The sequence below is a fragment of the Thunnus albacares genome, chromosome 5 (assembly GCF_914725855.1).
Source record: "Thunnus albacares chromosome 5, fThuAlb1.1, whole genome shotgun sequence".
NCBI classification, from domain to species: Eukaryota; Metazoa; Chordata; class Actinopteri; order Scombriformes; family Scombridae; genus Thunnus; species Thunnus albacares.
This window is the reverse complement of record NC_058110.1, coordinates 25,609,494-25,630,888: the sequence shown is the minus strand read 5'-3', so window position 1 is coordinate 25,630,888 and position 21,395 is coordinate 25,609,494. Positions and strand designations below refer to the sequence as shown.

The window sequence follows — 21,395 nt, the reverse complement described above, 5'->3', positions numbered from 1 at the left end:
GAAAGTCACTTCTTGTACAGATGAGACAAATTGGTCATTACGTGTTAATTAGTAAGCTTTTGATGTGCTGGTGAGTGGATTTTTCTTACCCTTAGAACAAGCAGGCTTGCTGTTTTCAGTCTTTATGATAAGCTAAATTGTCTCCTGGCTGTAGTTTCATACTTCAAGGATATAGCTGGTGATTTTCTAGGTTTTTCTTATTGTCAACAAATCTCATGTACAGAGCCAAAGCAACAATAAACTCATCTTAGTGTGTAGTATTGTGTGTGTGTGTGCGTGTGTGTGTGCAAAGCCTGATATATCTTATTCCTCTGTGCCATAGACCTCTGTTGTTGTCATCCAAAACCTCTTAAAAACACATCAATGAGCCAAACCGTTCCACTGGGTGACATGTTCCTTCACCACAAAAATTATGGGCATGTTAGTTTGTTTAGAAATGGCTCCAAAGAGTAACACCAGCAATCATGTTTTCAGTCTCTGGAGAGTAGTTCCTTGCTAGCTTGTTGTGCCATATATCACAACATCTGAACTTTGTACGTAGTTCATTTCTCAAAGAACTTCAGTACAAAGTCAAGAGGTTGTGATATGTAACACAACAAGCCAGCAAAGCTATTCCTGTGTATATGCAATGGTGTCCGCCTGACGTAGAGATACTCTCTGGGGACTGAAAATGTGGTCACTGTTATTAGTCTTTGGAGCCATTTCTAAACAAACAAATGCGCCCAAAACTCTTTGTGGTGAAGGAACATGTTACCCAACACAACGGCGTGGCTTATTGACGTGTTCTACAACAACGGAGGTGTACAGCACAGAGGAATACGATATATCAGGCTTTGGATATACACACACAATACTTGTAAGTAAGATCAATTCAGTGTTGGCTTGGCTCTGCACATGAGATTGGTAAGAAAATTATAGAAAATCGCCAGCCTTATCCTTTAACTATAATTATCTCAACAGAAAACATCTTATTCACCCCCTTCAAACTTAGTTATTAACGAGTTACTCTTGCTTTGTACACACCAGCGCCACCGCTACGTGTTAACACAAACAACGCCTCTTTCCCACCATACTTAGTTAGACAACGAGTGACAGCCTAATTGTCACCCAAACAAGCCATCCTCCAAGCCAGACCAACAACATTGGTCTCTATGTACAGCCGGCTGTGAGACGAGTGCACAGGGACCGTCTAAAAAGTGCAACACCGAAAAGAAAATTATTCAATAACTTCACTCTTTTACAGTCCCCAAAATCACTTAACACATCATATTAGTTTGGAAAAATGTGCTTTTGCATAATTCGGGGGAATTTAAATATTCAATAACTTCACTCTTATATAGTGTCGTGTCCCCCAAAATCACTTGTCACAAAAATATATTTCTTTGTTTTATTTTTATTGAAGACGATTGCACTTTCAAATCCTTGTGTGTGGGGGTTTTTGTTGTTGTTTGTTTGTTTTTTTTTGTTTTTGTTTGTTTTTTTTGCCTGTTCTAGTTCTGTAGTGTAATATATAGGCTACTGTCTTTGCAAAGTTTGTGACTTTTCCTCTGTTATGTGTGACTAATTGTACAGCTCATTTTTCTTATTTGTATTTATTTATTTATTTATTTATTTATTTATTTATTTATTTTAACAATGGTAACATTGATGATGAAAATTCTTCGGTTTATTTTATTGAAGAAGATTGCACTTCCACATGTTTGTGTGTGTGTCTTGGGGGGGTTTCTTGCCTGTTCTACAGTTAGTTCTATAGTGTACTATATACTGTTATTGTATAGTTACGCTATATGCCGAGTTACGCTTAGGGCACCCAAATGGCCAGCAGCAGTCCTGCTACACACACGTCTTAGATAAGACTAAGAAGAATTACAGATGAATGGGTAACACGACTCTCCTTTATTTACAGCACTATGATGTAGTATCACAGTGGGATACTAGCCATCGCTTTCACAGCCTTGCCCCCTCAGGAGTCATTCCACAAGAAACTCTGGGTGACTGCTGGCGCTGTACAAGGTATCATCCATCATCTGGAAAAATGAAAGTTTTTCCTGCGCCTTCCACTTGTTTCATTCTTCCCACTGTCCACTTATATTCAGCTTTGTTTGAAAGTACTGTTCATGCAAATGTGCCTGTTCCCACTTTTATGAAATATAAATATAAATGATTGATGTTTTGATTATTTTACCTTTTTATGTCCCTTTTATGTTGTCATCTGCTTTTAAACTTAAAAATAATTTTCTCTCAGCAACCAATCAGTTTGAGCCATGATCAGTCAGCTTCAACACTGTTGGGAACAGGAATAGAGCGATTCTGCTCCACTTGCACAGTTTATTTTGTGCATAGACAAAGTTTGTTCTCTGATATGATATGATAATGGGTGTCTAGAATAACAACGTACCCACTAATGAAATTGGAGCACCTTGTCATTTTAACAAAGATTAAACAGTGATTATTTTAGTAGGGTTCAACAACTACAGCTCCTATTTGTCTCTGGGAGTGCTCTCAAAACCCTGAACACAGTATTAGGTTTCAGCTTTTTTAGGAAGAAGAAAGTGCAAAAATACAGTATAAAAGCACAGCAGCTAACCAGGAGACGAGGTGACTCTCAATAACCCTTTTCAGATGTAACATTGCAGGCTTCATCAAGCTGTTAAAGTGATGAAATTTTGAGTCATAGGTGACTTTTATGTAAATGTTCCTTGACTCAGACATGACAGGACACTTACAGAAAGAGCCACATGATCATAGGATATTTGTCACCTGGCACACGAGAGGGAGCTGTGTCACTTTTAGACAACAGTGATGAATTGAAAAGTTCAATGAAATTAGTGTTTTCTGTTTTCTCACAGGCTGCAGCATCACTGATGGATTTTAAAGTCCCTGAAAACTCTGTTTCACGTTTTAAGTATTTGTCTATAACTTTAAATATTCATGAGTAAATAAACAAGAAAAAATGTGAAGTTTGAGGACAAAGACACCCTTAGGTATTATTTATCAAAAGTATAACACTCAAAGGCTCAGCTATTGTGCTTAATCAGTACTGTGTGGGTGTGGTTTGATCAGATTTGATTGACAGTGGCTGGAAACAAAAGCAAACCATTGATGTATTACTGGAACTGGATACTGGACTCAAAGATGGCAGCCATTGACTAGAATGAAAATTGTGTTTTTTCCCACTGGCCTGCTTGGCCCATGACTTTACATTGTGATGATGTCATGAACTTTAAAGTCACTTTTCTAGATTGTGGGAAAGTTTTACCAATGTAAAACCTTCATGGTTTAAAAATTAATAATACAAAACCACAAGAATAATTTATAGTAGAAAGAGTAATAACTGGCCTTGTTTGAGCAGGATAAGGTCCTTTTGAGTGTCTGTCCTCACAGGGGATTTTTTCACTGCAATACCGTGAGCGACCACTGGGGAAAAACTTTGGCAGCAAGGCTGAGTGGCGGCACCGTATCAATGCTCTCTTAATACATCCATGTGGCAAACAACCCCACAACTGTTGTCGGATTTTGATTCAAATGTTGCTAAACTATGATTAGTGTATGGAAGTATGGAACAGCACAGACCAAAATCTCATGAGAAATAACCAGCACCGACTAATTTGGAATAAAATTGTGTGTTAATGTAGGACCATGATGAGAAGCTAATTGAGAAAATAAGTTTTAATTGATGACCAACATGAGTGTGAGGGATGCTCGCCTCTTCTCTTCTAGTGAAATTTTTGTCAGTTTTGTTATTTATTAGGTATCAGGCTCACATGCTGCTCATATGCTTTATTATAAGTGTCTGCTGAATATTTATTCACTCATCCATTCAATTATCATGAACGAAAGTTGAAAATATGAGGAGGGAGACAGCTGGTCTCATTATCACTGTAGTTGTACAAGAGTTTTTAATAACCTCTTTTGCCCCACACCGCAAGGGACAATTATTTTTATAGACTGATCTGACAGGAAAAGAATCAAAGTGTTTCATTTCAAAGTTTATTAAACTGATTGTATTTTCTTTCTATTTTCTTTCTGCATAGCAGATGACACTTTTGTGATACAATTTTTACAGTGGTTTTAATCAGATGAAAAAAAAAAACATGCATTTAATGTCTGCCTGTACATGTTTTGTAGCATTCAGTCCAGACTTGTGCCGTGTTGAAAGTGTTACGGAAACGTTACAACATCCAACCTGGTAAAATTACTGTTGTGACTGTTATGTATAAGTGTCAAGGGCGCTTATTCAGAAATGAGACCTACATGTAAAATTGCCATCAGGTCTAAAGAGGTGCATTTCTGAAAAGGACAAATGAAACACAAGCTGAGTTAATTTGCAGAGCAGCTAAAGTCAACTTCAGGAGTTATACGTAGTGTGACTCATTCCTACAAGCTGTTTTCACTTCATTTCACTACCACACTGAGCGTAAGTCGGACTCAATTAAGACCTTAGACGAGGAGCGACAACCATATTTAGCTGTGATGAGAAGGAGGACGTTTTGGATGTTATCACTCAATCAAATGGGCGTTATCAGTAGTTATCAGCCTCATAGATATGGGTTAGAAAGGGTCTGCTACACCTGCTAGTAGGTGCATATCAATGCATTGGAATAGGACCATGGCACCTACTAGTATGTAATATGCTGCTACATTACATTACACTACAAAATAATTATGTTTGATGATGTGACAACGCTGTGGTCTGGTTAGGTTTAGGCACAAAAACCACTTGGTTAGGAAAAGATCATGGTTTGGGTTAAAATAATCACTTAAAATGTGGTTAGTACATCCTTAAAGTTAGCCAGCCTTCGTTGTCATGACAACAGTAAACACCACGACTATTGTTGTTACGTTTTTTTTTTTTAAATGTCCCGACTTGCGGTTGGAAACATGATATGAAACAGGAAGCAAACAGTGGTTTCCTTCACCTAAGTCCACTTTTTGCCATCATCTGAACTGCGTCACTTCCCCGCGTCATAATTACTACGACTCCTAGATGGCGTCTGTCACTCAAACGTAACTATAAGTCGTTTTTTGCAACTGAATTTCTGACTTCTGTGTCGTCTTTCTTGGGAGGACAGGCTGTTATTTGACTATTGATTGTTACCACCACACCTGGATTTACAGTGCACCTGCTTCAAATGTTATCACATGATTAAATGGGCGTTATCAATGGTCATCAGCCTCATAGATGAGTTACAAGGAGCCTGCTACGCCTGCTAGTAGGTTCAGAAGGGCGTTATCCATTGGTAAGGTAGAAGTCACCTTTGAGCCACAGTTACTAGCGAGAGATGACAGTTGGAAACCATAGTTTGCCTCCATTGGGACGTTTTTATCGCATTTTACTGCCGCTTAACCTGACATTTTTACGGCATTTTACTGCATTCATGACCAACAGTTGCCACGTTTAATCATGTTTCAAGTGATCATTTTAACCCAAACATGATCTTTTCCTAACCCTAACTAAGTAACCAGACCCTAACCACAGTGTTGTCATATCATAAAACATAATTATTTTTTAACAGTGATTTGTAACAGTTTTGTAAAGTGGCATATTACACTCCAATGGGTCATTCTGAAAATGCTCCAAAGGGTCATTGTGGAGTGCAGGTACAAACGACCTATGTGGTTTAATTTGGAGGACTTGTTGCAAATAACAGATATCCAAATGGCGTGTATTCAGTGTTTGCATGCTGTTTCTGCCCTTGCATGTGTTGTCTGTTTACTCCATCTGCTCCGTGGATTGTGCAGCATAAACACAGATGTCAAATTATAGCACACTGTCCGTCATCCATTGTACCGAAATTACAACATTTGTTTGAGGCAGCAGTGACTGCTACATATGGCTGTATGAATACATGAAAATGCTGTTTAGGTCTTGTTGGGGTTTTTTTTTGCTCTCACAATTCTGCAGAACTTGCATTTGAAATAATATTTCCTGTCCGACATGGAATTGCTAAATGGGCATAATGTGTGTAAGATGGCAGCAAGCAGCATCCCATTTTCAGTCTTCAGAGTGGCTGTCTTGGCTGCTGCTGTAGGCTCTGATGTCTCACATCAAGCTGCAGAACAGTGAGAAATAAGACACAAGTGATGGTGATGTGCCCTGACTTCTTTTTATGACGCACCGGGGACGTCCTGGGAATTGAGGCTCCCATGGGTTTGTTCTGAAGACACATTTCATTCAAAATACTCAGACAGTCTAGTCATGCTCCAGTCTCTGCACTTGGGAGTCGGTGCTGTTTCCATGAATATCAAGGCGCAACTTAAAGCAACAAGATATGATGATAAGGTGTGTTAAGTGTGAAATAGCTCCTATCAAGACAAAAATCCACACACACTGATAATTATCTGCTTGAATGAAGATCAATACACAAGATGCCTTTTCATTAGTGAAAGAAACTGCATGGCTGTTGCAAACTGTGAATCCTAGATTTAAACCAGACACCTGTACAAGAGACTGCTAGGTCTGTACATATACAGTCAGTGTACATAAAACATGCAACAAGGTTATTAATTCCTCTTTGCCAATCTTTTTTTCTGGCATCAAGTGATCGCAAAAATTATCCAGTCTAATCACATCCTGTAACCGAGAACTGTCTCCACTGCCCCTGCAGGATTCTGGGATTTTAGAGTCAAGGTAGCGCTGCCCAAACTGGATTCTAATTAAAGTTGACATCAGGTGCCTCATGCTCCTTTCCCCCTCCTCCTCAGGCTTTCATCTAAATGATTCATGCAGAGAACACCAGGCCTTTCATGCCGTTAGGTCCTCACAAAGGAATAACAACTTGATCACACAAAGCAAACGTAGACAGATTTACAATGACACTTACAATGACATGACACTGTCTGTTGCACCTGCTTCTATCATGTTATGTCAGACCGATGTCAAGGCACTCAGCTGATGTTTCGTGCTGTCGCAGGGACATTTTTTATAGATATTCATGCTGGCAAATGTGAGGGAGTAAATTAAATCAGGGGGCTAAGAATGGTTTTATAATAGAATCACAAAGCATTGTGAAGACAAAATACAACAAAGTGTTTCGTTTCCAGGTGCGGTAATTTGACCTGCTTCAAACCTGACATAATTGTTTGAAAATGAACGTGACAAGTGCGTGTCGGCCATATGTTATTGGCTGGAACGCCGGTGTCGTGGATGAGGATCAGTTTAAGCAGCGCGGTGTCGTTCTGGGTAAGAGCATCAGCTAAATACCTAACGGAAATATAAAATTGAATCCTTCTCTGAAATTGCAGAGGATACAGGTAGGCTAAATAATTGCTGAATAGAGAGATGAATACTTGGAGGCTTGTTTTTCATATAAGTGGGAAGGGGATTTATCTCTGTGTGAGAAAGCCTGCCTTGAATTAAAGATGAGCTCCCACTGCCTGCTCCCCCTTTGTCAAGCCATTGTGAACAACACAGCATATAGCACACAATAACTACAGGTATGCAAAAATAGGTTTGGCATAATAGCACTGCTTTGTGGAGAAGCTGAACAGACTTACCATAACATGGAAGTGCCTCCAGGCCTAGTAAATTGGGCTGCATGCTCTTATTATTGGTGTATTGGAATTGCAGGCTGAAAATCTTGCCTCTAAAAAAAACTAAACATAAGTTAGTGATGCTGCTAACGAATACTAATAACTTTGCCCAGGCTGGTAGTTTGGTTGCTAATGTCTCAGCCTTAAAAATAAAAAGGTTTGTGCCTTTAGAATATACTGGAAAGATGTTTCTGATAACATTGTGTTCATCGCCAAGAAACTGCTGTCATATACTTCCATCTGAGATCTGAGATTTGTTTGTTTGTTTCATAGCAGACAGTGACACAATGTGGGCGTCATCTGTCGAGGCGAAGGGCTTGAAATGAGCAGCGGCCGACTCGTGTCCAATCATTCTCACTGACTGTGGTGTCTTGCTGTGGGTTATTTTCATCCTCGCCACTCTGGCCTCACCCTTATGTTTGACTTTAATGGAGACTGACAGTAAATCGCAATTACCCATACAAGACACTTTAAAAATAGTTTAGGAAATTAGGCTGCCCTAATCTGAAGGTTGAAGACATGAACGCATGGCCCGCACTGAAGAGAATTTTGTGAGGGCACATCTTGGAAAGTTCAGAAGAGAAGGTTTTAGTCCCGCCTTTACACCTCTGTCCTTGTTTGTCCCTAAAATATTGTAAACAGTCTGCAAAGGAAGGACGAGTTTTCATTTCAAGAAAGAAAACATGCAGGCTTATTAAAAAAAAAAAAGGGAAAAAGTTTAAAATGTAGAACTAAATACAATCAACTAGTCTTTGAGTTTCTCTTTGAGATTAGAAGTTAAACCTAAGTGGTGTGAAGGTCAAGGTTTTGAAGAGTAAGAAGCTCATCCATCTGAGAAAAAAATAAAAAAAAGTGCCCCACTTTGTTCTTACTTGAAGGGAAGTTTGACATTTTGGGAAAAATGGGATGCTTATTAACTTACGTGCTGAGAGTTAAAGGAGAAGATTGCTACTACTTTCATGTTATGTTGTCTGTTTATAATGAAGCTGGGGCCAGGAGAGGGTTAGCTTAGCTTAGCATAAAGACTGGAGATGGTTGAAAAAAAATGAAGAAATTGCCTGGCTCCACATTACAGTATAATGTAATTACTTTTACTCAACAGCAAAAAGTTGTGTAGAGGATAAATACTTGAAATTCAGTCATTGCATTACAGTTACTGAGCGCTCCGTTACTTTTACACTTGGGGGTCAGTGTGGTCACTGTCTTACTGGGATTAATGGAGGGATGATATCAGTGTGGTCTCTGCGTTCAGATGACAGACTTCTCCAGAGGAGGACAAATGCAACTAGCGGTAATTCCAAAACTGTCTTATTCACATATTGTGTGTTCTTATAGCTGGCTTGCTAGCGTTAGTCTTGGGTACGTCTACATTCAGGAGTCACCTAACGCTAGTTTAGTTCAGAATAGGAGGCTGTGTGAATCGTGCAGCTGAGGGCGGGACTTCAGGAGTGCTGTGTGCAGTCACTGAGGCTACGCTAACCTATCCTACTCTTCTAAACTGTAATTACTGCACAAATGTCTCATTTTCTATTTCTACGTGTTAAATACAAAAGATGCAACACGTGGGTGTGGAGGATTTTAAGGCAACTTTGACGGCTGACGGCTGAGTAATGTAAGTAAAGTAACAAGTAATGTAACATGTTACTTTTGCTAATAAGTAAGTAATTTTACAATGAGTAATCAGTATAGATTACAATTTTCAAGTTACTTGCCCAACACAGTTTAGTTCTATCCAAAAGCGACAAAATCTACTTCAGGAAGCGACTAAGCCTGGACACAATCCTCCATAAAACCACAACATGTCATTTTTTTTGGCAACTGTAAGGAACATTGTAACCTTATATTCAATAAATGGATTAGAGTTCGATATCTGAAGGGGAAGAGGTGACTTTAGTTTGTCTTTTCTGATGCAGAATGCAAAAATCACAGTCTTCTTACACCATTTAGTTTTATATTTTTATGAAACGAAGTTCAAATGGATTCTTTTCTCAAGATTTCACCTGTATAAAGAAAAAAACTGAAATGATTTACAGAGAAACCAGTGAAATGAAACCTTCTTATCACTTCGGTGAGGAAAGCAATGACAAAATGAAATCCATTAGACTTGTTTTAGAGACAAAAGAAAAACCTTTAAACAACAACTGGAAGGATTTCAGATTTGCACATCCGGCAAGATCTAAAATGATTCTGAGAGCATCAGTATTGACAGTGTGAGTCTCCGCTCCTTGTATGGGTGGATAACAGTGTCGGTTTCATTACTTTGACACATTAGCCATGAGGCATGCATGCATATGAATACATCATACACAGCTGATAACATTAATATTGTCCAATTAATGTTTGTTCATTAAAGTGGAATTGTTTAGCTCTCTGTTTTAATTAAGCAGGAAATGTAATCTCTGTTCCTATGTATGCATAATGACAAAGCAAATAGACGAATCCTCTGAGCCATGACCAAACTACATTAAATCTATTGCTCTGAGTCGCCTATATACTGTAGTTGCCTGCAGTAACAGTTCAGACACACACACACAAAGAGAATTGTGTTTACATTTTTTATTACAAGTGTCAACTCTAGATGAGGAAAAAGTTGTTAAAGGGGAACAGAACAGCAGTCCTATTATGTTTTTCATGTGCCCCAGGACAGTTTCTTTTCTATTAGTGAACATGAACTACTGTCCCCAGCAGACAGTCACAAGAGAGGGAAGGTTCACTGCCACATTTCACCTGGAAACTGATATCAAATAAGCTGCCAGAAATGTGTTATTTGTGATTCCAGTATGAACTATGAGACTCAAGATGAGATGTTCCTTCCCTTTGAATGATATCCCTATGTTTAGGTTATTTCTATCTCATTTTGTGAATGATATGGACAAAAGTATGATTTTTTTCAAATCTTCTGTTGTGTTCTTCTGCTTAAAGCATTTTCTTGCATGCAACAAGTTCAAGCAAATTGTAACTCCCACCTTAATTACCCTGTATTGGCTGCTTTCATTTTGAATTCATGACATGATTTTTGTTTTCAAAGCCACGTATTATGACAGGTACTCCAGAGGGTTTCTGCTCAATTTGTACAGAAGCAGAGTGATAAAGCTGTTTTGACTGGCTCTAAGGTTATTTTTTTTAGATAAAAGGTAATCAAGCATTACCGCACAGGTTTCTTAAACTTTTGTAAGAACCTGAGTGAGTGTGAATCACAGAGTTTATCGAAGACACATCTGAGAGTCACCTAATGAATGTCACACCAGCTCCTTTGAAAATGAGTCAGAAAAAGAAACCCGTGAGTGCTGCTGGTATTTTAGGAATATAGGCACAAATTTTGGGATGTATGCTGTCATCGTTGACATAAATCCCACTGGGGTGTTAAAGATTTTGTCAACTTTTATTCCAAAAAGTTAGTTCTTATTGAAATTTTGAAAAAATATGACAAAATATGGCCATAAAAGAGGCAGCACATTATGTTACAGACAATATTTTACAACCACAACAGTATGTTATTTACAGTATATACAGAACACACTTTTTTTTCTAATAAAAATTTGAATCTCAATATGTTTGTAAAAAAGTAAACACAGAAGACACACATCTACTTATTCTGTTTAATTCCCAGTGAAATCATCTTTTTGTTGCTCCATGAGTTCCTGATCTTTCCAAAGCTTTCTTGTCCAGGTTTATTCAGATTTTTACAAACAGTCAGGAAATCTTGGGACTTTTGACTTCAATGAGCTCTGCATTTCTGTATAATATACAAATACATACAAGATGGGGAATAGTTCAATAAGTATAGGTGATAAGACTACAATTGGACTTCTGGAGAACCTCAACCAGCTCCTGAGTTTAACTTGCAATATGTTAAATCTGTCTCTTCTGTCTAACTGAAAAGCATCTTCAACAATATACAAATCTCAATCTATTTGCCTGTTGAGGTTAGAGAAAACCCTCCACATATTAGCTGGTTTATTCCCAGAGTTGGTATACATCATTAACAGAATTACGCCTACATTCAAATTGCCAAAGTTGAAACTGAACAAAATAAAAAGTGATAAATTAAGAACTTTAGGGTTGATTAATCTTCCAATTATTCTCTCATTAAAACCACCAAATGAGTGAATATCTTTTTGAATAATGGTGTTCATCCCTCCAGAAGAGTCCAGAGACTTGTAGAATCAATGCCAAAGCTGAGAATAAAGGTGATCGCTCAGAACAACTTTATATTGATTTGCAGTGACCCTTCCCTCTGAGGGGACACGTGGACCCAAACCATGCCAGCAAAATGCCACCCAAAGAATAACAGAGCCACCAGATCCCCTCACTGTAGGGGTCAAGCATTCGTCAACTGTCTGTACATATAACAGCCGTACAATGTGTACTACCTTTGTCAAACTTTGTACATCATTTTGAGACAGAATGGTGTTGATTTAACTTTAATGTAACTTTTGATGCCTTTTTTTTGGCATTGTTGGTTTGATAGATAGCGTCCAATATTTTGTAAAGAGTTTCTATTATTGCTTCTATCCTTTGTAAAGATGTATTACATTTTAAAGTCAGTTCCTAAACTAAATACACCCAAGGTCTTATGTAAACAGTACTGTTGAAGTATCGTCGTTCTACTCAATCTGACAAATCCTTCATCACTTTTATAATACTTTGGTTAGCTGCATTACAAGCTTGTTATGAGACTGTAAACAACCCTGTCTACTATAAATTATGACTGAATTGTTGTTTGTCAAATGTAATTGCTGCCTGGATTATGTTCACATGCAATGTTTTGTTTTTTTTTCTTCGAATGAATGAAGTAACATTAAATAAACATGTTGTGATTCAACTCAATGAGACCAAGACACAACATAAAAAGTTTAATATCGCTGTAGTTACTACAGGCGGATATTATACTGCAAGTTTTTTTCTCGTTATGTTGACAGAATATGTAATTCAGCCAGCATTTTGTTTCTAGCTAAACATATTTGCTGTTGCAATTTAGTTGTATGTAAACGTTATTTCTAGGAGACAGAATTAAAATATAATAGAATATAAAATTAGATACAATATGACACGTTGTTTACAAAGCTCCTGAGAAGAATCACAGTGTTTAAAACCTTTAGTGAATCTATAATAAGTCACTAAAGGCATATTATTACTCTATCCTCAAAAACTGAAAGACATCACTGATTTAGGGGAGGGGTTTTCTAAAATATCCAGCATATCAGAATATTATTTGAATCTTAAAATTACACGGTTTTATCGTTTTGAATACACTCACAGCAATTCTAACATTAAATAATAATTAGCATATGAATGTTTACAAAGCAAAACCATGCATAAGTTGCCTCGGACTGCATGACAGCTCAGTGAAGAGTCTTGTCACTACCGAAACAATCATAATGCTTAATTGCGTTAAGTAAACGTTGGGCATACTGCTTAGAATTCAGCTGCTTTCAACTGGCACAGCATGCGGCTTTCATATGAGTCTGATGCCTCAGATGGGATGATTTGCAGTCACTGTATTTGTGTAAATATGAAATGTCTTTTCATCGCAAAGGTAAAATGCAGAATGTCTGGCTGAACTCAAGAGATAAAAGACAGGCAATCGGGGTGGGTCTGGAAGGAATACTATTCGTATAAAGAGGACAACTGAGGAAGTGGTAATGATGGTAAACATTCTGTTCTGTTAGTGGCTATGATTTGCTTCAAGGCAGAGCATCTCCAATGTTTCCCATCATTACTATAAGAGGACTCCCCCTCCACAGGAGCATTCAGTTTAGAGAGACAAACAAAAGCATGATGTAAATACTGTCAGCGGTGAAGAAGCTCCTCTTCTCTTTTCTCTCCCCTTTCTCCCCATGATTAGCATTTCAAACAGTCCTTGTTTTGCATCAGGGCTTCATGCTTGTGTGCATGCCATCACAGCATTGCAGGTGGTGGACTGTCCAACCAGTGGAGTTTAAAAGCAGTCTTTCTGTGCGTGTGTGTGTGTGTTTGTGTGTGTGTGTGTGTGTGTGTGTGTGTGTGTGTGTGTGTGTGTGTGTTTTCAGGTGAGCTTGTGTGAGTGCCTCTTTGTGGTAAGGACTAGTCCAAAGGGATCTGACCTCTTTACAGAACTGAGAATAACTCTGTAGGACAGCATTGTCTACAAATGCTACATAATCATAAATTTCTCAGTATTTGTGGTCCTCTGCTTTGATCGGGTTGAGAGAGTCACAAGCCACTGACTGGATTCATATTCTGCCTCCTGAAAATCCACAAAATCTCTTTTTAAGTGTCTGCCAGCAGGCCCATCCAACCTTTGATTGAGTGTATCAAAATGTGCCCAGCATATCAAGCACTGGAACAATGATACAGACTTTTGCAGGAGCTGCATGTTTGGATTGAAAAAGGGTGCTGCATCATTTTATCTCAAGTCAATTGCTAATAGACTGTCCACTCCATGGGATTATCCCTAACCAAAACTGTGCTCAAGAAAAAGGAAATTAAAATAATGAGTTCCCGCAATTTAAGGCTCAGCCAGCCATATCTAATTAAATCTATATTGTTCTTAGCTCTATCTGACGAGGTGTTCACTGTCCTCAGAATCCAGTGTTAAGTAGCTGCTGAAGGCCAGGCGGGCGTGTACTGATTAGATGGAGCTTCTGTCTTGCTACCGTGCCACCTAAAAACAAGAATGTAAAGTAAGCAAAGTGCAAAATTTCACAACTCTGTCTTTGTTCATGTACATCACAATGATTGAAAGATGATTCCCTCCAAACATGTTTTCAAATGTATATAAAATACTCTACTTTTGGATGTCTCCTACATCACTGTTAAGTCAATTCTTAGTGTAAGCACACGTGTAAGGAATGGATTCAACTATGTTTATCTCTAACATAAGATGCGATCGTTAGCATACCTGGCTAACTTGCTTGCTAACTCGTACTAACCAAGTGTTATTTCCAAAGGCAAGGGGCAATAGTTAATCATTTTATGTGTTTTGTATTATGTTGTATGTTATGAAAAATATCTGTTCAAGACAGACAAAATTAAGAATAACATTAGCGGTCCTGTCCCGCTTTGTATTTTGTTTGGGAAAGTCTGCACCCCAGTCAAACTTGCATTAGATAACATTTGCAAAACTCATTATTCCTCATCCTCAAACTCTTTTCTCGTGTAAGAGTGAAGCATACTGTTTGAAAATAGGGAAAGGAAAGAATAAATTTAACTATTGTGTTGCTTGTTCAAGTATGTTTTTTCTAAAGTGAGCATCCAAATCATCCAAGGGTTGTATTACAACACATAACATTTTAAAGACATATTTACTCATAATTCTGTACCATAATAATGGGGCTAACTACTAACTCCTTGATTTCCATGCTATACATGGATCATCAACTGGTAAGGATGCTGACTTTTTGCTGACATATGAGCTGGCTACACACAGTACATTATGTCATGTACTGCATGTAGCCATTACGTACATATTTAAACACCCTCTAACAGGCTTCTTTAAATAAAATGAGTCAGCTGGGAGCATTAAAAAGTCAGCTGGAGACAGTTTGTAACCACCTCTTGGTGTTTTAGCATTATCATTAGCTTAGCTAGCTCGCGACAGCTGTTAAAATCTGTCAGCAATAATTTCAGCCTGTAAAACCCTTATTTCTGCTACGAATAATGTTCCTGTTTACGAATGTGTGAAAAATTACTACAAATTTCTAGTGGTAAATCTGCACTATTAACTGTGTATGTGCTGTCAAAGAGTGTAGCAACAGTAACTAAGGGAGGTGGGGTTTAGCAAAAACTTGTACTCTCTTCTGTGTTATTCTATGATCTGATGGGTCTACAGGCTCATTTGCTCCCATTTCACTGCAAAATATTTCCCTCCCTCCTGTAAAACAGTTCAGCAAAAAGGCAAGTTATGCAAAAGTGTATTTCTAAATGTAGCAGGGTTTCCTTTGGCCATCAGATTTAATTACATGGGTTTTCGTGTTCAGTATTAATTTACAGCTTATTTTATGTTTGTCCTCTAGGCTCCATCATTCACCAGGTTATGAAATTAGGTTTTCTGAGTCCACTGTGCCTGGTGGAGAGCAGAGAAGGTTGATATGACCAGTGGGAGCTGTCATTATGCTTGATTGTGGAATCTCTTACCATCAAAGGACAATTTACTGATATAAAGCTTTATGATGAGTTTCACAAGTCTGTCCGCCCCTGTTTGCATAAGAATAACCAAATAAAAAAGGAGGAGATTTACCGCATGACTGCGTTTAAGCATCTATAAATACCAAGTCTTTAACCAAAGCATTTTTGTGTTATGTCTTTTGTAGAGTGTTGGTGCCACTGAGACTAATGCAGGCCTACTCCTCACCTTAGTGGTCTTTACTTTGTTCCCAGAGATGCATGACCAGCCAGTGAGGTCAGGGAGAACTCGGCACTCCTCCCCCTCCAGACACGGCTCCATTTTACACCACCACTTCTGACGCACAATGGAGGCTGGAGAAAAATACACCACAGCAGAAGGTCACTTTTTAGACGGAAGGACTTCAACAAAGAGTTGTTTGGAAAAAAACACCTCAATCAGATGTCATACTCGAATCCTTGACAACCCTCCAGTACCAGTGAAATTGATTGACTACACTCTACTTTGACAAAAAATATATTCATGTGTCAGAATATTTCCAGGGAAGAGGGTCCCGGTAATATTACCTTCAACACAAGAGGGCAGAGCCCTCGTTGTCCCTGCTACCTGTCCTGGGAAGCAGGAGCACTTGACTGTTTGAGAGCGTTCTTCAATCTTGTTCTTATTGCAGCAACGATGAGCAGCAACCACTTCACAAGTCCCTGTCCTCTCCTGCGATGACCCTGAAGAAGAGGATTTGGAGGGAGAGGTGACTATTTTTCATACTGAGTTTTGCATGTAAGTAGCCTTCAGCGTTTACAGGTGGCTGCATGTCACATAGCAACGATTTCATGGATTTATAAGATTATAAACATAAATAAATGGAATAGTACTTCAGACCTAATATGGATGTTTGTAAAGCTACAGCACCACCAAGTGGATGAAAAGCATCAGTACTCATGGTCAATTCAGTCAAGGAAAAAACATTCAAATGTCAGAACATGTAAGCAGCTATCATCGGTATGTTCAGCTATCGAATTTCATGTTTAAGAGTCCATATGAACAGAAATGTGCAGAATAAGCAGCAATGAACAGAAATATCTTATGCTTCTGCATCATTTCACAGAGGAAGAAATAAAAGGACGCTGCTTTTGATGATAATTACCCTACTGATGATTCATGCTGATAAATTGAACTTCTAATTGAAGGGGTGCAACAGAGCAGAAGTAAAAAGGGTAAAACTCATGCATGCATATTGCTAATTTAGAATACTGGGGTGCTTGTCTTGCTGCACGGACAACACCTGCAGGTCTGGGAGGTTAATTCATAATTAAAGCTGGGTTTTCAAAACAGACTACAATCAAAGCAGAGCCCAAAAATGAAACATGCAATTATTGAAAACAAAGACAAATCTCAAGTTGGGAGGTTGCTGTTGTAGCACTGTAATGCACTGGAGGAAAGTAACTTAATATATTTACTCAAGTACTGTACTTCGGCAAAATTTAGAGGTGCTTGTACTTTACTTGAGTGTTTCCATTTTATGCTACTTTATACTTTTACATTTATCTGACGGCTACTCGTCACTTTTCAGATCAGCATTTGATATAAAAACATTGAATTAGCTTATAAAATACACAAACCTGTCTCCTTGTGTTTTTTTGTTTGCATACTACTAAATCGTTTTCCCAATTACGTTGCTTTGGCAAACGTAATCACTACCCGGATTATGTTCACAGGCAAAGTTTTTTTTCCTAACCTGAGCCAAGTGCTTTCAGAACCTAAATAACCACAAAAACTTTAAAATTGCTGTCGTCACTACAGATTACGGATATTGTACTGCAATATCGGATATTTTTGGGGGAAAAAGTAGAACTACATTGTGACAGAACATTACATTACATTACATTTTTTGTAACGTGCCAAACACGTTCATTAACAACATTTATTATATTGAGAGAAAACGTAATTCAGCCAACATTATGTTTCTAGGAAAAGGTATTTATTGTTGCAATTTAGTTTTACAGTACCAGTCAATAGTTTGGACACACCTTCCCAATCACTTAAATGAGAAAGTGTGTCCAAACTTTTGACTAGTATTGTATATGAACAGAATCTTTAGGAGACAGGGTTGCAAATCCAATGCATTGTTATGGATTAATTCAGTGGTTCCCAACCTTTTTGGCTTGTGACCCCTCAACAAAATAGTAGCGCCTATTTGGGGCCCAGTCTGTTTATGTCCTTGTCCAAGTCTATGAGTTGTTATGGATGATTTCATTTAGATAACTGTTTAAGGCTCAAAGAGGTACAACAATCCAATATTTTACAAAAAGCAAAGATTTGAGGAAAAGTCCAAAAATAAATAAATACAAATTTTTATAGCAGAACTACATACTTTTCTCATTTCCTCTCCCATTAATGATCTAATAACCCCTCAGATTCGTATTGTGACCCTTTGAGGGCACCTCACCCCTCAGGTGCAAACCACTGGATCAAACATATCTAAAGGTTATAAATAGTTAAGATGCTGCTTATGCATTCATGCATCAGTATTAATAATCTAATAATCTTATTCATAATATATAGTTACAGGAGCCATTTTCTTGCAGAACCAATTTTACTTATAATACTTAAAGTAAATTTTGCTGATTATTCACCTGTGATTTCATTGAAGTGGGATTTTGAATACACCCACAATGTCATATTGGTTAATCCTTCCACTGCTGCTGTAATGAAACAAAAGTGCCCCCTCTTCCAGGTAATACTCCATGAACAAACATGAGGAACTACTTCCTCCATGTCCATGTCTGTTTAACGTAAGAAGCAGAGTGATTTTCAGGATCTTGTTGCTTAAACCGAACTCTCTACCAGGCACCCGAGCTGATGACCAGGAGGCAGGAGCCATAATGAGTCCCTTGGGGTGTGTGACTGGTCTGGTTGGGTCTGACACCTACCTGTCTGTCCTCTGGAGCTTTGGTTGCCAGTGGACACTAACTGGCTGCAGAAGCTTACTATACAAAGAAGCAGGAGGCCCCAGTGTAAATGCCGTGTCAATATGTTCAGTTTCATCATGCCTGCAGAGAAAAATAGGTTCACATACATTTTAACCAGGATTAAGCCAATAGTTTTCCTTTAAGCGTGTGACCATAAATTCTCCTGATGTCTCCTGACTCCTAATATGTGGCTCATGAGATCATTGCATTTGCTCAATTATGACTCTCAAATCACCAAGCGAAGCAAGGCAAATCAACAAAATGCCAATAAAAGCCTGATCAGAGGCAATCAGAGGCAGATGAGAGCGGGTCTTTGCGCTCATTTCTGAGTCAGATTATCCCTTTAGCTGTAAACATGTCCGTGCTCAAAGCTAAACTCTCCCTCTGACACAAGTCGTATTCCACATGAGTCGCAGAAAAACTGGGATGTGGACTTTAATGTCAAATTACAGCAATAACTAATTCAAGACGAAGATGACATTAAGTAAAACATCAACGCTTAATTAACTTGTTTGCCACTTAACCCCTCTTATATAAAGTTAAGGCTGCAACTCATGATTATTTTCATTATTTGTTAATCTTCAGTCTCCCAGAGCCCAAGCTTTTTTGCTTATTTTTGTCAACAACAGCCCAAAACCAAAGACATACAGTATTTGCAATGATTAACAAAAAAGAGAGAAAAGCAGCAATCCTCACGTTTTAGAAGCTGGAACCAGCAAATATTTGGCATTTTTTTCATAAGAAATTATTTGAATAATGATTAATGTTCAAAATGATCGACAAAGTAGTTGCTTCATAATCTTCTGTTAATCAGTTTATCAATTAATCAGCTTTTTTTTTTTTTAGTTCCAACAAACTTTTGCAATTGTACATTGATATTTAGTGATACAGACGTCACTCCTCAAATCAACATTCAATTATCCATGTGACCAACATAACTTTGTGCCAAAACACTATTCCTACATACTGTGTTGTATCATAATGATGAAAGATAGGCTGCCTTAATAAAAAATAAATATTGAATATTGCCTCAAAAGTGAGGACTTTTTACATTTTCTCTCCTAGTAGTAGTTGCATATTAATTTTGTGGATCAGCTTATCAATTAATTGACTCTTTTTAGCACAAGTTTTACAGTTCCACATTGATATTCAGTGATACATTCCTCATTAAATCAATAACTAATAATTCATATGACCAACACAAGTTTGAGCCAAAACAGCCTGTTCATGCTGTTTTACATACTATATTACATACATACTGTGATGTACAATATCACCATCATGAATAACAGTCTACCTGCCTTAATCAAAAATAAAGAATTTGAGTGAGATAAACCAGTGTTGAAATCAGACTTTTGACAGTGCAATATTCCTAATTCATTAGGAATATTCAATACTTACTTTCTCTGCTCACGTTATTGGTGAACACAAGTCGCTGCTGAAGCCTCCATTAGCGTCTGGGTCGACATCATGCACACCATAATCGTTTCGGCAAGGATGCAAAAGTTTGCAGTAATCCCTCCAGTTTCTGATTTTTTTTCTGCCCCAATTCAGAGTAGAGAGCGATTAAAACCTGCCTGTTTGTGTCTGAATAACTCTCCAGCTGATAGAGACAACAGTCAACACGTCAGCTGAAGTGAAAACCTGCAGTTTCACACATCAGCTCCTCTCCCTGGAGTTACACCTTTCAGGCAGGATGCGATGTGAGAGATATGTTAGTCTGTGAACACAGAGGGATAACTCCGCCGTGCAAAGCCTGTCAGATTTTCCCGTCAGGGAAATTAAAACTTAATCAAGACAGAAACCATCTGTCTTCCGGACAATATGCGGCCACTTTCATTAGCGCCTAAGAAGCTTACAGCGAGTATTGACATCCTGTCACTGCGGAAAGAGAGGATAGAGACTGAAGACTCAGGAGGACAAGTCCTCTCTGTTCTCACGATATTCTTCCAATTTTGTGTTTTGATGTTGAACTTTTCTTTATGTGAAAACATCCATTTCATGTTTGCGAGTTTGCCAAGCAGCAGATATGAAATAGAGCACCTGTTAGTTTCACTGGTGGAAAGTGACTAAGTATAAGGTCCAGTGTGTAAAATGTAGTAACATCTAACGGACTTGGCAGAAATGGAATATAATATTCATAAGTATGTTTTAATTAATGTATAATCACCTGAAAATAAGAATTGGGTTTCTTTACCTTAAAATGAACTCTTTGTATCTACATAGGGTGTGGGTCCTCTTGGAGAAGGGTCTAGCAGCAGTCTTGCAGACTCACCTTAACCCTACATGACACGCCCCCACTGACCACTAACCTTAACCCTTACAATCCCCCTCCTCATGCCTGAACCTTACCAAGTGATTGTGTCATGTAATAAAGTGGGTGTGTTGTATTGATGCTGCATGTTTGTGCTGCAGCTGCAGCTGGATATGCCTGGAGTCCTCTTCCATGTTGCACTGTCATGTTTCTACTGAAACCCAGAACAGACAAACCAAACACTGGCTCTAGAGAGGGCCTTTTACGTTTTTCGCCAGTTTCGAAGCCACCGTACGTTCTTCCACATGCTTGGAAGGGGAGGGGTATTCAGTTAGTTGCAATCCGCAACCTCACCACTAGATGTCACTAAATCCTACACAATGCACCTTTAAGTATTTCTATTTGATGCTACTTTTTTAATACTATTCCATTAGATGTCAGATAAAAATGCCTTTTACTCCACTTCACTCATCTGACAGTTGGTTATTTTTCAGATTAATACTTTAACTTAAAATATAAGATGACCTTATAA

The 21,395-nt window shown here is 38.2% G+C and overlaps 1 protein-coding gene and 1 long non-coding RNA gene across 4 annotated transcripts; one reads left to right on the top strand and one right to left on the bottom strand.

Moving 5' to 3' along the window:
- The first annotated feature begins 3,963 nt into the window (after nucleotides 1–3,963).
- On the top strand, nucleotides 3,964–21,240 carry LOC122983201. Its single transcript, XR_006403622.1, has 3 exons — nucleotides 3,964–3,973; nucleotides 15,285–15,289; nucleotides 21,047–21,240. It is a non-coding gene; the product is annotated as an uncharacterized LOC122983201 (long non-coding RNA).
- Nucleotides 12,384–20,935, bottom strand: LOC122983199 (chemokine-like protein TAFA-4). 3 transcript variants are annotated; one of them, XM_044352975.1, is made up of 5 exons: nucleotides 20,807–20,935; nucleotides 18,571–18,690; nucleotides 16,207–16,362; nucleotides 15,869–15,993; nucleotides 12,384–14,179 (listed from the first exon to the last, which is right to left on the bottom strand). In XM_044352975.1, the coding sequence occupies exons 2-5, from the start codon at nucleotides 18,686–18,688 to the stop codon at nucleotides 14,168–14,170; spliced, it is 411 nt and encodes a 136-aa protein (XP_044208910.1). In that variant the 5' UTR covers nucleotides 18,689–18,690; nucleotides 20,807–20,935; the 3' UTR covers nucleotides 12,384–14,167. The 3 variants fall into 3 exon arrangements, with proteins under 3 accessions (XP_044208910.1, XP_044208909.1, XP_044208908.1); XM_044352974.1 differs by lacking the exon at nucleotides 20,807–20,935 and adding an exon at nucleotides 20,011–20,652; XM_044352973.1 differs by lacking the exon at nucleotides 20,807–20,935 and having other exon boundaries at nucleotides 18,571–19,286.
- Nucleotides 21,241–21,395: the final 155 nt, after the last annotated feature.